At 39.5% G+C, this 22,609-nt stretch overlaps 1 protein-coding gene across 9 annotated transcripts in view; it reads left to right on the top strand.

The window, feature by feature from the left end:
• Positions 1 to 22,609, top strand: part of psip1a (PC4 and SFRS1 interacting protein 1a) — a 415,986-nt gene that overhangs the window by 322,965 nt on the left and 70,412 nt on the right. For 6 of the 9 annotated variants that reach the window (XM_079863315.1, XM_079863313.1, XM_079863308.1 and 3 more), the window contains 2 exons: positions 22,290 to 22,339; positions 22,453 to 22,523. In XM_079863315.1, coding sequence (XP_079719441.1) covers positions 22,290 to 22,339; positions 22,453 to 22,523 — 121 coding nt within the window. The remainder of the gene's footprint in view (positions 1 to 22,289; positions 22,340 to 22,452; positions 22,524 to 22,609) is intronic. The other 3 variants (XM_079863316.1, XM_079863314.1, XM_079863309.1) reach the window with 1 other exon arrangement.

Below are 22,609 nucleotides of genomic sequence, written 5' to 3'. Positions count from 1 at the left end.
CGAGACCACTTTTATGATATTTGGACAAACCATTCAAAAGTTATAAGCAAAAACAGCCATTTTTCATATCTCCGGACCAGTAGGTGGCACTGCGCTGAAACGCAGCATGTAGGCTCAGGTCATGCTTATGATGATATGTGCTTAGTTTGGTCTGAATACGATAAAGCGTTGCGGAGATACAGGCTTGTGTCTGTTTTCGCAAGCGCTACATAAAATTTGTTTGCGTGGTATTCGAGAACGGTTTGACGATTCAACACGAATTCCATAACTTTTTGTCGGCATGGTCTGAAGATGATCTGATTCAATTTTCGTGGAAATTGGAGCAACGGCCTAGGAGGAGTTCGAAAAAGTAGTTTTTTTGAAAAATTCAAAATGGCGGAAAAATTGTAATGACGGAAAATGACGTTTTATGGTGCAATCGAATCGTCATGAGCTCAGGAATCAGAGGAAAAAAGAATTTTGTTTCTAGCCCTTGTGGTTCAAAAGTTATTAGCATAAACATGACTGCAACTTTGGACAGGTGGTGGCGCTAGAGGGAATGAGTTAGACACACCAAAATTGGTGTATTTAATGTTGGGACTGTCCTCTATCAGAATGTCAAACCATTACAACTTTCCCGCGATCGGTTCTATGGGCTGCCATAGACTCCCAGTTGGAAGAAGGAAGAATAATAATAATAAATATAGCTGCAAGCAGCAATTATCGGGGCCAAGCGCAAGCAGATGACAGGATATGCCAACATGGCTGAAGATGTCAGACCAACTGGAACAATGAGCAATTAAATACATTTAAAGAGGATTTTAGGCGAAATGGCTGAAAAATCATATAAAAAGTCATTCAAAATATGATTTAATGGATTATCACTTTCAACCAATAGGTGGCGCAGTTAGAAAACTGATGTGATGTGGTCAGAGTGAAGTGACAATGACACATACAAAGTTTGGTGTCAATATGTCAAGGCATTGCAGAGATAAAGCCTGAATAGTGCTTTTAGCATCATGCCTCATCTTTGCTGCTACGCTATACGAAAACGGTTTCGTCTATAGATACGAAATCCATAACTTTTAGTCAGCACAGTCTGGAGATGATACGATTCGATTTTGGTGAAAATCGGACAAACGGTCTAGGAAGAGTTCGAAAAAGTAGGTTTTGACTGAAAATCAAGATGGCGGACAGGAAGCTAGGCCAAATAAGGAAACCTTGGTATCTATGTTCTCGTCTTGACCCAAGGAATCTATTAAGACCAGTTGCATTACAATAGGCCAACTTATTCAAAAGTTATTAGCAGTTTTGTAAATTTTGTTATAACTTTTGACCACTAGGTGGCACTGTCTCGAAATATTTTGGGTACCTTCAGGGGATGGTGCTGATGGCACATTTTGAGTTTCGTAATATTACACCAATGCATTTGTTTAGTATAGCATTTTATTTCACAAAACTGCATTGAAGTCAATGGGAATTTCATGTTTTGTTCTATTATAGCGCCACCAAGAGGCTGAGTCCCACCATCTTTTTTACATGTCCTCAGAGTGAGCTCATACATATGTTTGTCGATTTTGGTGAAAATATCTCAATTCGCTTCGGAGTTATAGACATTTATATGAAAAAACACGTAAAAAATGACTGACACATGACTTTGTTTGGAATTTACTACCCCTAAACATCAATATTTTCGCATTTGGGCATTGGCGTATAGCTATCGACCTATGTTTCCAAACTTCTGACGGTGGTTTCGTCTCGATCGGACTAGCGGTTTCAAAGATATAGCCAAATGTTTTTTAAGCGCTAAATCACAACGCTACACAAACCGTAAGGCGAAACCTAGCATGTTTGGTATCATAGGACTCGGCAACGATTCAGGAGTCTAAAAAGATGAGTTTCGTGAAAATAAGTCAACCACACCCAAAGTTATAAGCATTTTAAAAAAAAATTCACCACTAGGTGGCGCTGTTTCGAAACTTCTCAGGCTCATTCAGGGCATTGTGCTGATGACCCATACCACGTTTCGTAACAATCTGTTCATGCGTTCTTAAAATACAGCATTTTAGCACAAAATTCAAAATGGCCGACAGTCAAAATGGCCGATATGGTAATATTGGATATCAGTCGACTCGGCATGTTACCCTGAATCTAACGAGACCAATTTTATGATTTTTAGACAAACTGTTCAGAAGTTATAAGCAAAAATAGCCATTTTTCATATCTCCGGACCAGTAGTTGGCGCTGCGCCGAAACACAGCATGTAGCCTCAGGTCATGCTTGTGATGACATGTACCAAGTTTGGTCTGAATCCGATAAAGCGCTGCGGAGATACGGCCTTACATCTGTTTTCGCAAGCGCTACGTAAAATGTATTCGTGGGTTTATCGAAAACTGTTAAGCGAATCAACTTGAATTCCATAACTTTTTGTCAGCATGGTCTGTAGATGATCTGGTGCAATTTTCGTGCAAATCGGACAAACCGTCCAGGACGAGTTCGAAAAAGTAGCTTTTTAGATAAATTCAAAATGGCGGCCATATTGTTATGACAGAAATGATGTCATAGGGTGCAATCGAATTGGCATGAGCTCAGGAATCAGAGAGAAAAATATTTTTTTTGATTGGCCTTACGGTTCAAAAGTTATTAGCAAAATAAAAGTGAAACTTTGGACAGGTGGTGGCGCTAGAGGGAGTGACTTAGACACACCAAAATTGGTGTATTTAATGTTGGGACTGTCCTCTATCAGAATGTCAAACCAAAACAACTTTCCCGCATTCGGTTCTATGGGCTGCCATAGACTCCCAGTTGGAAGAAGGAAGAATAATAATAATAAGAACGGGAACAGATACAATAGGTGCCTACGCACCTTCGGTGCTTGGCCCCTAAATATAGCTGCAAGCAGCAATTATCGGGGCCAAGCGCAAGCAGATGACAGGATATTCCAACATGGCTGAAGGTGTCAGACCAACTGCAACAATGAGCAATTAAAGACATTTAAAGAGGAGTTTAGGCGAAATGGCTGAAAAATCATATAAAAAGTAATTCAGAATATGATTTAATGGATTATCACTTTCGACCAATAGGTGGAGCAGTTACAAAACTGATGTGATGTGGTCAGAGTGAAGTGACAATGACACATACAAAGTTTGGTGTCAATATTTCAAGGGATTGCAGAGATAAAGCCTGAATAGTGCTTTTGGCATCATGCCTCAACTTTGCTGCTGCGCTATACGAAAACGGTTTCGTCTATCGACACGAAATCCATAACTTTTAGTCGGCACAGTCTGGAGATGGTACGATTCGATTTTGGTGAAAATCGGACAAACGGTCTAGGAGGAGTTCGAAAAAGTAGGTTTTGAATGAAAATCAAGATGGCGGACAGGAAGTCTGGCCAAATAAGGAAAACTTGGTATCTATGTTCTCGGCTTGACCCAGGGAATCTATGAAGACCAGTGGCATTTCAATAGCCAGATTTATTCAAAAGTTATTAGCCTTTTTGGAAATTTTGTTATAACTTTTGACCACTAGGTGGCACTGTCTCGAAATATTTTGGGTACCTTCAGGGGATGGTGCTGATGGCACATTTTGAGTTTTGTAATATTACACCAATGCATTTGTTTAGTATAGCATTTTATTTCACAAAACTGTATTGAAGTCAATGAGAATTTCATGTTTTGTTCTATTATAGCGCCACCAAGAAGCTGAGTCCCACCATTTTTTTTACATGTCCTCAGAGTGAGCCCATACATATGTGTGTTGATTTTGGTGAAAATATCTCAATTCGCTTCAGAGTTATAGACATTTATATGAAAAAACACGTAAAAAATGACTGACACATGACTTTGATTGGAATTTACTACCCCTAAACAGCAATATTTTCGCATTTGGGCATTAGCATATAGCTATCGACCTATGTTTCCAAACTTCTGACGGTGGTTTCGTCTCGATCGGACTAGCGGTTTCGAAGATATAGCCAAATGTTTTTTAAGCGCTAAATCACAACGCTACACAAACCGTAAGGCAAAACCTAGCATGTTTGGTATCGTGGGACTTGGCAACGATTCAGGATTCTAATGAGATGAGTCTCGTGAAAATAAGTCGACCACACCCAAAGTTATAAGCATTTGGAAGCATTTGGGGAAAAAAATTCACCACTAGGTGGCACTGTTTCGAAACTTCTCAGGCTCCTTCAGGGCATCGTGCTGATGATCCATTCCGAGTTTTGTAACGATACGTTCACGCGTTCATAAAATACAGCATTTTAGCACATAATTCAAAATGGCCGACAGCCAAAATGGCTGATCTGGGAAAATTGGATATCAGTCGACTCGGCATGTTGCCCTGAATCTAACGAGACTGATTTTATGATTTTTGGACAAACCATTCAGAAGTTATAAGCAAAAACATCCATTTGTCATATCTCCGGACCAGTAGGTGGCGCTGCGCCGAAACGCAGCATGTAGCCTCAGGTCATGCTTGTGATGACATGTACCAAGATTGGTCTGAATCTGATAAAGCGTTGCGGAGATACAGCCTTATGTCTGTTTTCGCAAGCGCTACGTAAAATTTCTTCATGGGTTTATCGAAAACGGTTAAGAGAATCAACTTGAATTCCATAACTTTTTGTCGGCATGGTCTGGAGATGATCTGGTTCAAATTTCGTGAAAATCGGAGTAACGGCCTAGGAGGAGTTCGAAAAAGTAGGTTTTTCGGAAAATTCAAAATGGCGGAAAAATTTTCATGACGGAAAATGACGTCATAGGGTGCAATCGAATCGTCATGAGCTAAGGAATCAGAGAAAAAAATAATTTTGTTTCTAGCCCATGTGGTTCAAAAGTTATTAGCATAAACATGAGTGCAACTTTGGACAGTTGGTGGCGCTAGAGGTAATGACTTGGAGACTCCAAATTTGCTATGCTGATAGGTCAGACCCTCCTCTATCAGTGTGCCAAATTTCATAACTTTCCCGCAAGCGGTTCTATGGGCTGCCATAGACTCCCAGTCGGAAAAATGAAGAATAATAATAATAAGAACGGGAACAGATACAATAGGTGCCTACGCACCTTCGGTGCTTGGCCCCTAATAATAATAATAATAAATATAGCTGCAAGCAGCAATTACCAGGGCCAAGCAGAATAAGACGACAAGACATGCCGACATGTCTGAAAGTGTCAGACCAACTGCAACAATGAGCAATTAAAGACATTTAAAGAGGTTTTTAGACGAAATGGCTAAAAAATCATAGAAACAGTAATTAAAAATATGATTTAATGGATTATCACTTTTGACAAATAGGTGGCGCAGTTACAAAACTGATGTGATGTGGTCAGAGTGAGGAGACAATGACATATACAATGTTTGGTGTCAATATGTCAAGGCATTGCAGAGATAAAGCCTGAATAGTGCTATTAGCATCATGCCTCAAATTTGCTGCTGCGCTATACGAAAACGGTTTCGTCAATTGACACGAAATCCATAACTTTTAGTCGGCACAGTCTGGAGATGATACGATTCGATTTTGGTGAACATCGGACAAACGGTGTGGGAGGAGTTCGAAAAAGGAGATTTTGAATGAAAATAGCATTTTATCTCACAAAACTGTATTGAAGTCAATGGGAATTTCATGTTTTGTTCTATTATAGCGCCACCAAGAGGCTCAGTCCCACAATTTTTTTTACGTGTGCTCATAGTGAGCCCATACATATGTGTGTCAGTTTTGGTGAAAATATCTCAATTCGCTTCGGAGTTATAGACATTTATATGAAAAAACACGTAAAAAATGACTGACACATGACTTTGATTGGAATTTACTACCCCTAAACATCAATATTTTCGCATTTGGGCATTGGCGTTTAGCTATCGACCTATGTTTCCAAACTTCTGACGGTGGTTTCGTCTCGATCGGACAAACGGTTTCGAAGATATAGCCAAATGTTTTTTAAGCGCTAAATCACAACGCTACACAAACCGTAAGGCGAAACCTAGCATGTTTGGTATCGTAGGACTCGGAAAGGTTTCAGGAGTCTAATTAGATGAGTCTCGTGAAAATAAGTCGACCGCTCCCAAAGTTATAAGCATTTGAAAAAAAAAATTCACCACTAGGTGGCGCTGTTTCGAAACTTCTCACACTCCTTCAGGACATCGTGCTGATGACCCATGCCAAGTTTCGTAACAATCCGTTCATGCGTTCATAAAATACAGCATTTTAGCACATAATTCAAAATGGCCGACAGTCAAAATGGCCGATTGGGTAAATTTGGATATCAGTCGACTCGGCATGTCGCCCTGAATCTAACGAGACCAATTTTATGATTTTTGGACAAACTGTTCAGAAGTTATAAGCAAAAATAGCCATTTTTCATATCTCCGGACCAGTAGGTGGCGCTGCGCCGAAACACAGCATGTAGCCTCAGGTCATGCTTGTGAGTACAAGTACCAAGTTTGGTCTGAATACGATAAACCGTTGCAGAGATACGGCCTTACGACTGTTTTTGCTAGCGCTACGTAAAATGTATTCGTGCGTTTATCGAAAACGGTTTGACAAATCAATTTGAATTCCATAACTTTTTGTCAGCACTACCTGAAGATGATCTGGTTCAATTTTCATGCAAATCGGACAAACCGTCTAGGACGAGTTCGTAAAAGTAGCTTTTTTTGAAAATTCAAGATGGTGGCCATATTTTTATGACGGAAAATGACGTCATAGGGTGCAATCGAACCGGCATGAGCTCAGGAATCAGATGAAAAAAGAATTTTGTGTATTGGCCTTAAGGTTCAAAAGTTATTAGCAAAATAAAAGTGAAATTTTGGACAGGTGGTGGCGCTAGAGGGAATGACTTAGAAACACCAAAATTGGTGTATTTAATGTTGGGACTGTCCTCTATCAGAATGTCAAATCAAAACAACTTTCCCGCAATCGGTTCTATGGGCTGCCATAGACTCCCAGTCGGAAGAAGGAAGAATAATAATAAATATAGCTGCAAGCAGCCATTACCGGGGCCAAGCAGAATAAGATGACAAGACATGCCAACATGTCTGAAAGTGTCAGACCAGCTGCAACAATGAGCAATTAAAGACATTTAAAAAGGATTATAGACAAAATGTCTGAAATATCAGAGAAACAGTAATTAAAAATATGATTTAATGGATTATCTCTTTCGACCAATAGGTGGCACAGTTACAAAACTGGTGTGATGTGGTCAGAGTGAAGTGACAATGACACATACAAAGTTTGGTGTCAATATGTCAAGGCATTGCAGAGATAAAGCCTGAATAGTGCTATTAGCATCATGCCTCAACTTTGCTGCTGCACTATACGAAAACGGTTTGGTCTATCGACACGAAATCCATAACTTTTAGTCAGCACGGTCTGGAGATGATACGATTCGATTTTGGGGAAAATCGGACAAATGGTCTAGGAGGAGTTAGAAAAAGTAAGTTTTGACTTGAAATCAAGATGGCGGACAGGAAGTTTGGCCAAATAAGGAAAACTTGGTATCTATGCTCTCGGCTTGACCCAAGGAATCTATTAAGACCAGTGGCATTTCAATAGCCAGATTTATTCAAAAGTTATTAGCCTTCTTGGAAATTTTGTTATAACTTTTGACCACTAGGTGGTGCTGTTTCGAAATGTTTTGGGTACCTTCAGGGGATGGTGTTGTTGGCACATTCTGAGTTTCGTAAAGTTACACAAATGCATTTGTTTAGTATAGCATTTTATTTCACAAAACTGTAATGAAGTCAATGGGAATTTCATATTTTGTTCTATTATAGCGCCACCAAGAGGCTCAGTCCCACCATTTTTTTTATGTGTCCTCGGAGTGAGCCCATACATATGTGTGTCAATTTTGGTGAAAATATCTCAATTCACTTCAGAGTTATAGACATATATATGAAAAAACACGTAAAAAATGACTGACACATGACTTTGATTGAATATTACTACCCCTAAACATCAATATTTTCGCATTTGGGTATTGGCGTATAGCTATCGACCTATGTTTCCAAACTTCTGACGGTGGTTTCGTCTCGATCGGACAAACGGTTTCGAAGATATCGCCTAATGTTTTTTAAGCGCTAAATCACAACACTACACAAACCGTAAGGCGCAACCTAGCATGTTTGGTATCGTAGGACTCGGCGAGGATTCAGGAGTCGAATGAGATCAGTCTCGTGAAAATAAGTCGACCACACACAAAGTTATAAGCATTTGAAAAAAAAAATTCACCACTAGGTGGCGCTGTTTCGAAACTTCTCAGACTCCTTCAGGACATTGTGCTGATGACCCATACCAAGTTTCATAAGAATCCGTTCATGCGTTCTTAAAATACAGCATTTTAGCACAAAATTCAAAATGGCCGACAGTCAAAATGGCCGATATGGTAAAATTGGATATCAGTCGACTCAGAATGTTGCCCTGAATCTAACGAGACCAATTTTATGATTTTTGGACAAACTGTCCAGAAGTTATAAGCAAAAATAGCCATTTTTCATATCTCCGGACCAGTAGGTGGCGCTGCGCCGAAACGCAGCATGTAGCCTCAGGTCATGCTTGTGATGACATGTACCAAGTTTGGTCTGAATACGATAAACCGTTGCGGAGATACAGCCTTACGACTGTTTTTGCAGGCGCTACGTAAAATTTGTTGGTGGGTTTTTTCGAAAATTGCTAAGCGAATCAACTTGAATTCCATAACTTTTTGTCGGCATGGTCTGTAGATGATCTGGTTCAATTTTCGTGAAAATCGGAGCAACGGCCTAGGAGGAGTTCGAAAAAGTAGGTTTTTCGGAAAATTCTAAATGGCGGAAAACTTTCCATGACGGAAAATGACGTCATAGGGTGCAATCGAATCGTCTTGGGCTAGGGAATCGGAGGAAAAGGGAATTTTGTTTCTAGCCCTTGTGGTTCAAAAGTTATTAGCCTAAACATGAGTGCAAATTTGGACAGCTGGTGGCGCTAGAGGGAATGAGTTGGAGACTCCAAATTTGCTATGGTGACTGTTCAGTCTGTCCTCTATCAGTGTGCCAAATTGCACAACTTTCCCGCAAGCGGTTCTATGGGCTGCCATAGACTCCCAGAGCGGAAGAAAAAGAAGAATTATTTTTGGTACGCTAACAGATACAATAGGTGCCTACGCACATTCTGTGCTTGGCCCCTAATAATAAGGGAACCTTTTTGCCATTTATAGCGCCACCTATGCTCCGATCTGCATGAAACTCGGCACGCTTGTTCACCATGTCATGACACATATGCTCAGCGATTTTCGTGATGTTCTGAGTTTTTGTTTAGGATTTATAGGCTTTTGACTGTATTTTGCCCCGCCCATTTTCGGAATGACCCTGTTATAGCCAACCAAATGCAAAAATTCTACTTTTTTTCGATAACTATTGATCGAGAGAGTCCAGAGAAATGTCCTAGACTGGTTTGGTTCCGATCTGGCGAAAAACCTAGGACTAGTTCGCAAAAGTAGGTTTCGGACAAAATTCGATAGAGCAGAAATTTTTCCCTGCCTAAATCAAAATCGGAGATAGCCATTTTGTCCGCCTTGAGCCAAGGATTCCAACGATATAAGACACTTGATCCTGGGACAAACGGTCTAAGAGTTATGGGCGATTTTGTACTTTTGGTCGCTGTAGCGCCACCTATGGGCCATTCGGTGTCATACTCTGATAGGTTGTCCCCAAATTGAGGCCTACCATCTGGCCAGGTTTCACGTCTCTAGGCCTTACGGTTTGGCCTGCACGATGCGTTTTACGAATCCTTACAATTACAATAGGGTTTCAGCATTTCATGCTTGAACCCCTAATAAGAATGAAGGCTTTTTGCCAGTTATAGCGCCACCTATGGTCCGATCTCCATGAAACTCTGCATGCTTCCTCACCATGTTCTGACACATATGCTCATCAATTTTGGTGAAGTCCTGAGTTTTCATTTGGGATTTATAGGATTTTTTGTGTATTTTGCCACGCCCCTTTTCTAAATGACCCTGTTACAGCCACCCAAATGCAAAAGTTCAACTTTTTTTCGGTAATTATTGATCTAGAGAGTCCAGAGAAATGTCCTAGACTGGTTTGGTTCCGATCTGGCGAAAAACCTAGGACTAGTTTGCAAAAGTAGGTTTCGGACAAAATTCGACATAGCAAAAAGAAATTCTGGCCTAAATCGAATTTGGAGATAGCCTTTTTGTCCGCCTTGAGCCAGGGATCACAGTGGTGTAAGACACTTGAGTCTAGGACAAACGGTCTAGGAGTTATGGGCGATTTAGTACTTTTGCACTAAATCTGTAGCTGTAGCACAACGTAAAATTTGTTTGCGCGGTATTCGAGAACGGTTTGACGAATCAACACGAATTCCATAACTTTTTGTCGGTACAGTGTGGAGATGATACGATTCGATTTTGGTGAAAATCCGACAAACGGTCTAGGAGGAGTTCGAAAAAGTAGGTTTTGACTGAAAATCAAGATGGCGGACAGGAAGTTTGGCCAAATATGGCAAACTTGGTATCTATGTTCTCAGCGTGACCCAGGGAATCTATTAAGACCAGTGGCATTTCAATTGGCAGATTTATTCAAAGGTTATTAGCCTTTTTGGAAATGTTGTTATAACTTTTGACCACAAGGTGGCGCTGTTTCGAAACTTCTCACGCTCCTTCAGGGCATCGTGCTGATGACCCATACCATGTTTCGTAAGAATCCATTCATGCGTTCTTAAAATACAGCATTTTAGTACAAAATTCAAAATGGCCGACAGCCAAAATGGCCGATATGGTAAAATTGGATATCAGTCGACTCAGCATGTTGGCCCGAATCTAACGAGACCAATTTGATGGTTTTTGGGCAAACTATTCAGAAGTTATAAGCAAAAATAGCCATTTTTCATATCTCCGGACCAGTAGGTGGCGCTGCGCCGAAACGCAGCATGTAGCCTCAGGTCATGGTTGGGATGACATGTACCGAGTTTGGTCTGAATCCAATAAAGCGTTGCGGAGATACAGCCTTACGTCTGTTTTCGCAAGCGCTACGTAAAATTTGTTGGTGGGTTTTTTCGAAAATTGCTAAGCGAATCAACTTGAATTCCATAACTTTTTGTCGGCATGGTCTGTAGATGATCTGGTTCAATTTTCGTGAAAATCGGAGCAACGGCCTAGGAGGAGTTCGAAAAAGTAGGTTTTTCGGAAAATTCTAAATGGCGGAAAACTTTCCATGACGGAAAATGACGTCATAGGGTGCAATCGAATCGTCTTGGGCTAGGGAATCGGAGGAAAAGGGAATTTTGTTTCTAGCCCTTGTGGTTCAAAAGTTATTAGCCTAAACATGAGTGCAAATTTGGACAGCTGGTGGCGCTAGAGGGAATGAGTTGGAGACTCCAAATTTGCTATGGTGACTGTTCAGTCTGTCCTCTATCAGTGTGCCAAATTGCACAACTTTCCCGCAAGCGGTTCTATGGGCTGCCATAGACTCCCAGAGCGGAAGAAAAAGAAGAATTATTTTTGGTACGCTAACAGATACAATAGGTGCCTACGCACATTCTGTGCTTGGCCCCTAATAAGAACGGGAACGAAAACAATAGGTGCCTACGCACCTTCGGTGCTTGGCCCCTAATAATAATAATAAGAAGAAACCGAACGGATACAATAGGTGCCTCCGCACCTTCGGTGCTTGGCCCCTAATAAATATAGCTGCAAGCAGCAATTACCGGGGCCAAGCAGAATAAGACGACAAGACATGCCAACATGTCTGAAAGTGTCAGACCAACTGCAACAATGAGCAATTAAAGACATTTAAAGAGGATTTTAGACGAAATGGCTGAAAAATCTTAGAAACAGTAATTAAAAATATGATTTAATTGATTATCACTTTCGACAAATAGGTGGCACAGTTACAAAACTGATGTGATGTGGTCAGAGTGAGGAGACAATGACACATACAAAGTTTGGTGTCAATATGTCAAGGCATTGCAGAGATAAAGCCTGAATAGTGCTTTTATCATCATGCCTCAAATTTGCTGCTGCGCTATACGAAAACGGTTTCGTCAATCGACACGAAATCCATAACTTTTAGTCGGCACAGTCTGGAGATGATATGATTCGATTTTGGTGAAAATCGGACAAACGGTGTGGGAGGAGTTCGAAAAAGTAGGTTTTGAATGAAAATAGCATTTTATTTCACAAAACTGTATTGAAGTCAATGGGAATTTCATGTTTTGTTCTATTATAGCGCCACCAAGAGGCTCAGTCCCACAATTTTTTTTACGTGTCCTCAGAGTGAGCCCATACATATGTGTGTCAGTTTTGGTGAAAATATCTCAATTCGCTTTAGAGTTATAGACATTTATATGAAAAAACACGTAAAAAATGACTGACACATGATTTTGTTTGAATTTTACTACCCCTAAACATCAATATTTTCGCATTTGGGCATTGGTGTATAGCTATCGACCTATGTTTCCAAACTTCTGACGGAGGTTTCGTCTCGATCGGACAATCGGTTTCGAAGATATAGCCAAATGTTTTTTAAGCGCTAAATCACAACGCTACACAAACCGTAAGGCGAAACCTAGCATGTTTGGTATCGTAGGACTCGGCAACGATTCAGGAGTCTAAAGAGATGAGTCCTGTGAAAATAAGTTGACCACACCCAAAGTTATAAGCATTTGGAAGCATTTGGGGAAAAAAATTCACCACTAGATGGCACTGTTTCGAAACTTCTCAGGCTCCTTCAGGACATCGTGCTGATGACCCATACCGAGTTTCGTAACGATAGGTTCATGCATTCCTAAAATACAGCATTTTAGCACATAATTCAAAATGGCCGACAGCCAAAATGGCTGATCTGGGAAAATTGGATATCAGTCAACTCAGCATGATGCCCTGAATCTAACGAGACCACTTTTACTATTTTTGGACAAACCATTCAGAAGTTATAAGCAAAAACAGCCATTTTTCATATCTCCGGACCAGTAGGTGGCACTGCGCCGAGACGCAGCATGTAGGCTCAGGTCATGCTTGTGATGATATGTGCTTAGTTTGGTCTGAATACGATAAAGCGTTGCGGAGATACAGGCTTGTGTCTGTTTTCACAAGCGCTACATAAAATTTGTTTGCGCGGTATTCGAGAACAGTTTGACGAATCAACACGAATTGCATAACTTTTTGTCGGCATGGTCTGAAGATGATCTGATTCAATTTTCGTGGAAATTGGAGCAACGGCCTAGGAGGAGTTCGAAAAAGTAGGTTTTTTGAAAAATTCAAAATGGCGGAAAATTTCCATGACGGAAAATGACGTCATAGGGTGCAATCGAATCGCCATGAGCTCAGGAATCAGAGGAAAAAATAATTTTGTTTCTAGCCCTTGTGGTTCAAAAGTTATTAGCATAAACATGACTGCAACTTTGGACAGGTGGTGGCGCTAGAGGGAATGACTTAGACACACCAAAATTGGTGTATTTAATGTTGGGACTGTCCTCTATCAGAATGTCAAACCATTACAACTTTCCCGCGATCGGTTCTATGGGCTGCCATAGACTCCCAGTCGGAAGAAGGAAGAATAATAATAATAAATATAGCTGCAAGCAGCAATTACCGGGGCCAAGCAGAATAAGACGACAAGACATGCCAACATGTCTGAATGTGTCAGACCAACTGCAACAATGAGCAATTAAAGACATTTAAAGAGGATTTTAGGCGAAATGGCTGAAAAATCATGTAAAAAGTGATTCAAAATATGATTTAATGGATTGTCACTTTTGACCAAAAGGTGGCGCTGTAAGAAATTGATGTGGTGTGGTCAGAGTAAGGAGACAGTGACACATACAAAGTTTTGTGTCAATATGTCGAGGCATTGCAGATATAAAGCCTGAATAGTCATTTTGGCATCATGCCTCAACTTTGCTGCTGTGCTATACGAAAACGGTTTCATCAATCGACACGAAATCCATAACTTTTTGTCGGCACAGTCTGGAGATGATACGATTCGATTTTGGTGAAAATCGGACAAACGGTCTAGGAGGAGTTCGAAAAAGTAGGTTTTGAATGAAAATCAAGATGGCGGACAGGAAGTTTGGCCAAATAAGGAAAACTTGGTATCTATGTTCTCGGCTTGACCCAAGGAATCTATTAAGACCCGTGGCATTTCAATAGCCAGATTTATTCAAAAGTTATTAGCCTTTTTGGAAATTTTGTTATAACTTTTGACCACTAGGTGGCGCTGTCTTGAAATATTTTGGTTGCCTTCAGGGGATGGTGCTGATGACACAATCTGAGTTTCGTAATATTACACCAATGCATTTGTTTAGTATAGCATTTTATTTCACAAAACTGTATTGAAGTCAATGGGAATTTCATATTTTGTTCAATTATAGCGCCACCAAGAGGCTCAGTCCCACAATTTTTTTTACGTGTCCTCAGAGTGAACCCATACATATGTGTGTCAATTTTGGTGAAAATATCTCAATTCGCTTCGGAGTTATAGACATTTATATGAAAAAACACGAAAAAAATGACTGACACATGACTTTGATTGGAAATTAGTACCCCTAAACATCAATATTTTCGCATTTGGGTATTGGCATATAGCTATCGACCTATGTTTCCAAACTTCTGACGGTGGTTTCGTCTCGATCGGACTAGCGGTTTCAAAGATATAGCCAAATGTTTTTTAAGCGCTAAATCACAACACTACACAAACCGTAAGGCGAAACCTAGCATGTTTGGTATCGTAGGACTCGGCAACGATTCAGGAGTCTAAAAAGATGAGTTTCGTGAAAATAAGTCGACCACACCCAAAGTTATAAGCATTTGAAAAAAAAAAATTCATCACTAGGTGGCGCTGTTTCGAAACTTCTCAGGCTCATTCAGGGCATTGTGCTGATGACCCATACCACGTTTCGTAACAATCCGTTCATGCGTTCATAAAATACAGAATTTTAGCACAAAATTCAAAATGGCCGACAGCCAAAATGACCGATATGGTCAAATTGGATATCAGTCGACTCGGCATGTTGCCCTGAATCTAACGAGACCAATTTTATGATTTTTGGACAAACTGTTCAGAAGTTATAAGCAAAAATAGCAATTTTTCATATCTCCGGACCAGTAGGTGGCGCTGCGCCGAAACACAGCATGTAGCCTCAGGTCATGCTTGTGAGTACAAGTACCAAGTTTGGTCTGAATATGATAAACCGTTGCGGAGATACAGCCTTACGACTGTTTTTGCTAGCGCTACGTAAAATGTATTCGTGCGTTTATCGAAAACGGTTTGACGAATCAATTTGAATTCCATAACTTTTTGTCAGCACTACCTGAAGATGATCTGGTTCAATTTTCGTGCAAATCGAACAAACCGTCTAGGACGAGTTCGAAAAAGTAGCTTTTTCAGTACATTCCAAATGGCGGCCATATTTATATGCCGGAAAATGACTTCATAGGGTGCAATCGAATCAGCATGAGCTCAGGAATCAGAGGAAAAAAGAATTTTGTTGATTGGCCTTACGGTTCAAAAGTTATTAGCAAAATAAAAGTGAAACTTTGGACAGGTGGTGGCGCTAGAGGGAATGACTTAGAAACATCAAAATTGGTGTATTTAATGTTGGGACTGTCCTCTATCAGAATGTCAAACCAAAACAACTTTCCCGCAATCGGTTCTATGGGCTGCCATAGACTCCCAGTCGGAAGAAACGGAAGAATAATAATAATAATAGGAACGGGAACAGATACAATAGGTGCCTCCGCACCTTCGGTGCTTGGCCCCTAATAATAATAAGAACGGGAACGAAAACAATAGGTGCCTACGCACCTTCGGTGCTTGGCCCCTAATAAGAACGGGAACAGATACAATAGGTGCCTCCGCACCTTCGGTGCTTGGCCCCTAAATATAGCTGCAAGCAGCAATTATCGGGGCCAAGTGCAAGCAGATGACAGGATATGCCAACATGGCTGAAGGTGTCAGACCAACTGCAACAATGAGCAATTAAAGACATTTAAAGAGGATTTTAGGTGAAATGGCTGAAAAATCATATAAAAAGTCATTCAAAATATGATTTAATGGATTATCACTTTTGACCAATAGGTGGCGCAGTTACAAAACTGATGTGATGTGGTCAGAGTGAAGTGACAATGACACATACAAAGTTTGGTGTCAATATGTCAAGGCATTGCAGAGATAAATCCTGAATAATGCTTTTAGCATCATGCCTCAAATTTGCTGCTGCGCTATACGAAAACGGTTTCGTCAATCGACACGAAATCCATAACTTTTAGTCGGCACAGTCTGGAGATGATATGATTCGATTTTGGTGAAAATCGGACAAACGGTGTGGGAGGAGTTCGAAAAAGTAGGTTGTGAATGAAAATAGCATTTTATTTCACAAAACTGTATTGAAGTCAATGGGAATTTCATGTTTTGTTCTGTTATAGCGCCACCAAGAGGCTCAGTCCCACAATTTTTTTTACGTGTCCTCAGAGTGAGCCCATACATATGTGTGTCAGTTTTGGTGAAAATATCTCAATTCGCTTTAGAGTTATAGACATTTATATGAAAAAACATGTAAAAAATGACTGACACATGACTTTGTTTGAATTTTACTACCCCTTACTATCAAGATTTTCGCATTTGGGCATTGGCGTATAGCTATCGACCTATGTTTCCAAACTTCTGACGGAGGTTTCGTCTCGATCGGACAATCGGTTTCGAAGATATAGCCAAATGTTTTTTAAGCGCTAAATCACAACGCTACACAAACCGTAAGGCGAAACCTAGCATGTTTGGTATCGTAGGACTCGGCAAGGTTTCAGGAGACTAATTAGATGAGTCTCATGAAAATAAGTCGACCACACCCAAAGTTAAAAGCGTTTGAAAAAAAAAATTCACCACTAGGTGGCACTGTTTCGAAACTTCTCACGCTCCTTCAGGACATTGTGCTGATGACCCATACCAAGTTTCGTAACAATCCGTTCATGCGTTCTTAAAATACAGCATTTTAGCACAAAATTAAAAATGGCCGACAGTCAAAATGGCCGATATGGTAAAATTGGATATCAGTCGACTCGGCATGTTGCCCTGAATCTAACGAGACCAATTTTATGATTTTTGGACAAACTGTTCAGAAGTTATAAGCAAAAATATGCATTTTTCATATCTCCGGACCAGTAGGTGGCGCTGCTCCTGTTATTTTAACACACAAACCACATCTTATATTTCAAAAGAGATGAAAAAGTTCAGACAGCCTACTCTTAAATTCTGAAAGCACTCTTTGTTTATTGATTGTAATGTTTTTAATGTTTCTTTGTTATTTGCTATATGTTTTGAAGCTTTATTAGTTAAACTTCTTAACATATAATTGTATAAAAAAAAATGTAATGTGTAAATATCTCATTTTGTTTTGAAGTTTAGATACTTCTATCTATGAGAGCACAACAATGAGCCATGGGAGACAATGATTGGATTTTTTTTTTTTTTTTTTTTTTTCAGTTCCAATCATAATTTTGACATTTGGGTGTTATTGTTTAGCTATTGACCTATGTTTTCAAATTTCCTGTGGTGTTTTTGTCACGATCGGACTAATGGTTTCGAAGATAATTGCAAGTTTTTAAAGTGCTAAATGACAATGATACATAAACTATAAGGCGAAACCTGGCATGTTTGGTATCGTTGGACTCAGGAAGGATTCAGGATTTCAAGGGACTAATGGTTGGATGCGTTTATAGCCATTTTCATGACTTTTTTCCCTGTTATAGCGCCACCAAGTGGCCAATTGTCGCGATTTTTAATCAAATGACCTAAGATTGAGCTAATGAAAATGTGTCCCGAGTTTAGCAAAAATATCTCTTTCCGTTTACAAGTTCTAATTGTTTTAGTAAAAGTGGCTGTGGTGCCTTCAAACATTTTGGTTCCCCTTAGTGATCGGGAATTTAAATTAAGATTTTTTTTTGATGATTATTGATAGTCACTGTCCAGAGAATATTTCTGCAGTGGTTTGTTTCCAATCAGGCTAAAAACCTAGGAGTAGTTCGCAAAAGTAGGTTTTTCAAAAAACCTCAATTTACTCGAAATTGGCGCCGAAGGGCGAGCAAATCGGAGATAGCCATTTTGTCCGCCTTGAGCCAAGGATTCCAACGATGTAAGACACTTGAGCCTGGGACAAAGGACACTTCGTGCTTGAACCCCTAATAAAAATCCTTACAATTACAATAGGGTTTCAGCACTTCGTGCTTGAACCCCTAATTAAAGCTGCAAGCAGCATTATCGGGGTTCAAGCAGTTAAGGCCTTTAAGCACAAAAGCATCAAAAGTTAAGTTGTAAATGGACTGCATTTATATAGCGCTTTCACAGACCTATGGCCACCAAAGTGCTTTACATTAGCCTCATATTCACCCATTCACTCACTCATTCATACACCGACGGCGGTGTCAGCCATGCAAGGCGCCATCCAGCTCGTCGGGAGCAGCTGGGGTTAGGTGTCTTGCTCATGGACACCTCGACACTTGGTCAGGTGGAACCGGGGATAGAACCACCAACCTTTCGGTTTTTAGACAATCTACATGAACCACTGAGCCACTGCCGCCCTAGTTTTATTTAGCAAGCATGGGTTTATTATTTAGCTTCACGAAGTGCTGAAACCCTATTGTAATTGTACTGATTTTTATTATTAGGGGTTCAAGCACGAAGTGCTGAAACCCTATTGTAATTGTACTGATTTTTATTAGGGGTTCAAGCACGAAGTGCTGAAACCCTATTGTAATGCTTGCTAAATAAAACTTAATAATATTATTTAGCTATTATTTAGCCCCACTGACATAATAGATGAAAAATACCATTTACAGCCAATATAGGCAATGTACCATAGGAAATATATGGTTTTAAAGCTTTTTAACAGTTATAGTGCCACCTATCGTCCGATCTCCATAAATTTGGTATGCTTGTTAATGATGTTATGTCACATGCTCACCAATTTTTGTGAAGTTCTGAGTTTTCCTGTAGGATTTATAGGCTTTTTGTATTTTGCCACGCCCCTTTTCCTAAATGACCCTATTGCAGCCATCCAAATGCAAAAGTTCAACTTTTTTTCGATAATTATTGATCTAGAGAGTCCAGAGAATTGTCCTAGACTGTCTTGGTTCCGATCGGGCCAAAAACCAGGGACTAGTTCGCAAAAGTAGGTTTCGGACAAATTTCGACATAGCAGAAATATTTTCTGGCCTAAATCGAAATTGGAGCCATTTTGCCAGCCTTGAGCCAGGGATCACAGTGGTGTGAGACAATTGAGTCTAGGAGAAACTAGATACTTTTAGATACTAGGTCGCTGCAGCACCACCTATGGGCCAATTGGGGTCATACTTTGTCAACCTCTCCTCGATTTTTGTACTACCATCTGGCAAAGTTTCAACGCTCCAGCACTTACGGTTTGGGCTGCACGATGCGTTTTAGCGGAGAAGAAGAAGAATAAAAATCAGTACAATTACAATAGGGTTTCAGCACTTCGTGCTTGAACCCCTAATAATAAAAATCAGTACAATTACAATAGGGTTTCAGCACTTCGTGCTTGAACCCCTAATAATATAAATCAGTACAATAACAATAGGGTTTCAGCACTTCGTGCTTGAACCCCTAATAAAAATCAGTACAATTACAATAGGGTTTCAGCACTTCGTGCTTGAACCCCTAAAAATCAGCACAATTACAATAGGGTTTCAGCACTTCGTGCTTGAACCCCTAATCAGTACAATTACAATTGGGTTTCAGCACTTCGTGCTTGAACCCCTAATAAAAATCCTAACAATAACAATAGGTGTTCAGCAGTTCGTGCTTGAACCCCTAATTAGCGATGCACCAACATTTCGGCCGCTCTACTCTGTCGGTCATGGCTCAAATGTTCCACTCATGTACCGATCACGCTCAATGGAAAAGCAAAGTCTGCTCAAATAATGTGCCGACATGAAATTTCTCTGTAGTACACTTGTTTCTGTTTGCCCTATCCACCTTATTCCTACGCCCCATGACGCTTTGCCCGAATCATGGGAGTAACTTCCGTTAAGCTGTAAACAATCAGTGAAAGGCTCACTATATGAACGCAATAAGTTTTTTTTTTTTAATTGGGTACAATGGGATGGTTATTCTACTCACCCTTCAACCATCAAACATGAAAAGGACATTTAAAAGTATAAAAGCATCAACAACAGACCAAGAATAACCACAAAAGTTTGATTCTTTCCACAGCAATAACGAATGGGTTAAATATCAATGTAGTAATGTACATATGTATTATGTAATATACGTTGCCTTTATCAAAAATGTTCATTAACTTCAGCATTGCATGATACTGTTTCAAAGTGAACACTTATGAAGTGTTACGTTATTCTCATGTTGTCTGAAAATAAAACTTGAAGGAAAATTGACAGCTCATTCAGTCAAACTGACGGATAAGCTTTATTTGTAGGACAACCTTATGATTTCAGTGATTTACATTTCTTTACCCATTCTATTCACCCATAATTCAAAACGCAGTAAGCTTGTCAGGAATAAGGTGGATACTGTACTGTAACATGGTGTGGTTAGCCGTGCTGGGCAACGCTGTTAAAATTACTACCCTCTTGTTCACTGATCCACTCTCTGCTATTTGCTCACATGCTCTGCTAATAATAGCTTTGTAGGACTATACTTTATTTTGATTATTGGTCAAAAAATAAATGTGTTAAATCTGATTCTGATGTTGTTGTAGATTTTGTTTGTCTTGAGCCAAGAATTCCAATGGTATAAGACACTTAAGTATATGACAAAAGGTCTAGGAGTAATGAACAGTTTCACATTTTTTATCGCTGTTGGGGGCGCACGGATACTCGCCATAGAAAAGCACCTCTATAGCGGGCCGAATCACAAGCTGCTATTGTGAACACGCTGCGCCACTGCTGTGGGTGTTCTAGTAAGACGACGAACGAAGCTGAGCTTGTGAGGTGCTGTCAAAAGCTGTTATATATTGGTGCTTTTATATATTGTTCATCTAAAGCATCACTGAAATATTAAAATGTTTTTGTATTGTAGTGTAAATCTAGTATTCTCTCAGATGTTTTTTTTTTAGGGGGCGTGGCCAAAAAAGTTTGAGAACCACTGATATAGAGGAGGCATATTTATCTGCTTGATATTAGCAGGTTCCCCAAGCTGCTTCAGAGAGAGAGAGAGAGAGAGAGAGAGAGAGAGAGAGAGAGAGAGAGAGAGAGAGAGAAAATACATAAATCAGTTCTGGTAAATTTCTGGTATGATAAGTTGTAATATTAATAGTAAATTACTGTTATGGTGCTGAACAAAACATAAGATTTCATGACAAGATTATTCAGTGCTGTTTACAGTAAGCTGCACTGATTTTTTTTATTTCACTATGCTGTAGCTTTGACTGTTGTGCCGCATTCATATTTTGCGGTGTCTTCTTGTGTGTAAAATGTATTCTGTGTGATCATCCCCTTATGCCTGTCAGAAAGTAAAACTGGACAGATAGTAAAACTAAAGCGTTTCTCATCCTGGCAGATAAAGATATAGCGCAGCATTTATTGATAATTTTGATGATTGACATCACAGAGTTTTTAACTGATGTTTCGGTACAGATGTGTGAAAAAGACAGAACCCTGTTGCTTTTGTGAATAGCATAGCCTATATGATGCATTTACCGGAAAAGTCAATCTGGTAATTTTACGGTAATTTACCATGTTTAATGTGTGAAAGGTGCTAGTGATTAGCTTGGGAGAATATTCAGTTCAGTCCTATCAATTCATGCTTAGAAAATGGGAATGGCAACATTAGAAATGGTAAACATTATTTCTGATAAACAACTCTACAGGTTACATACTGTAATTCACATTTTAAATTTCTGCATAATGTTATAAGTCGGATATCATTCACTCAATGCACACTATTGAGAAGTTTTAATAAACAACTTTTATTTCAGTAGTTTTAGGACAGCTTGAGTCCTAATACTACATTTACTACACTGACACATTGTTTCTTTATATTGTTTCTTCTCATATAAGTTATGAGATTTTGTTTAATACAATTTAAGGTGAAATGACCATGTTGATTATCCTTGAAAAATTTTTAGGGTGCACCCTTAGGTAATTTTTTTTTTTTTGGGGGGGGGGGGGGTAAGTTGCAGTATTTAAGGAAGGTTGTTTTTTTTTTTTTTTTTTCAGTACTCTTTACACCCCTATAATATCACATTGTAACATTTTTTTTTTTCATGAATTTTAAATAGCAAAACATGAATTCCTGCTCTAGATCTTTATTTAAAAATCATCAGATGGTTAAGTGTCAGATTTGTTTTCCTGCAGGTTAGGAAAAGATGAAAAGAAAGATGATAGAAAAGGAGACAAGAAAAAAGGTAAGACAATAAATGGTGAAATGCTATGCAGTCCTTAGATAATCACCTATTATCTAATTGTAATGATACTGGTTACTACATTGCATTTTACTTTTTCAATTCTTCAAATAAAGAAGTTTCTGCAGAGTCCAGACTGCATAAGTTGCATGGGGAGATTAAAACATCTTTAAAGATCGATAACCTTGTAAGTACAGACTACAGTTCAGAAGTTTTTCATTCTTGCATATAGCTTTTAAATCTTATTTGTTTAATGACAACAGTTGACATTTG

This window comes from Squalius cephalus, assembly GCF_949319135.1.
Source record: "Squalius cephalus genome assembly, chromosome: 2".
Lineage (NCBI taxonomy): Eukaryota > Metazoa > Chordata > Actinopteri > Cypriniformes > Leuciscidae > Squalius > Squalius cephalus.
This window is presented reverse-complemented; position numbering and strand designations above follow the sequence as displayed.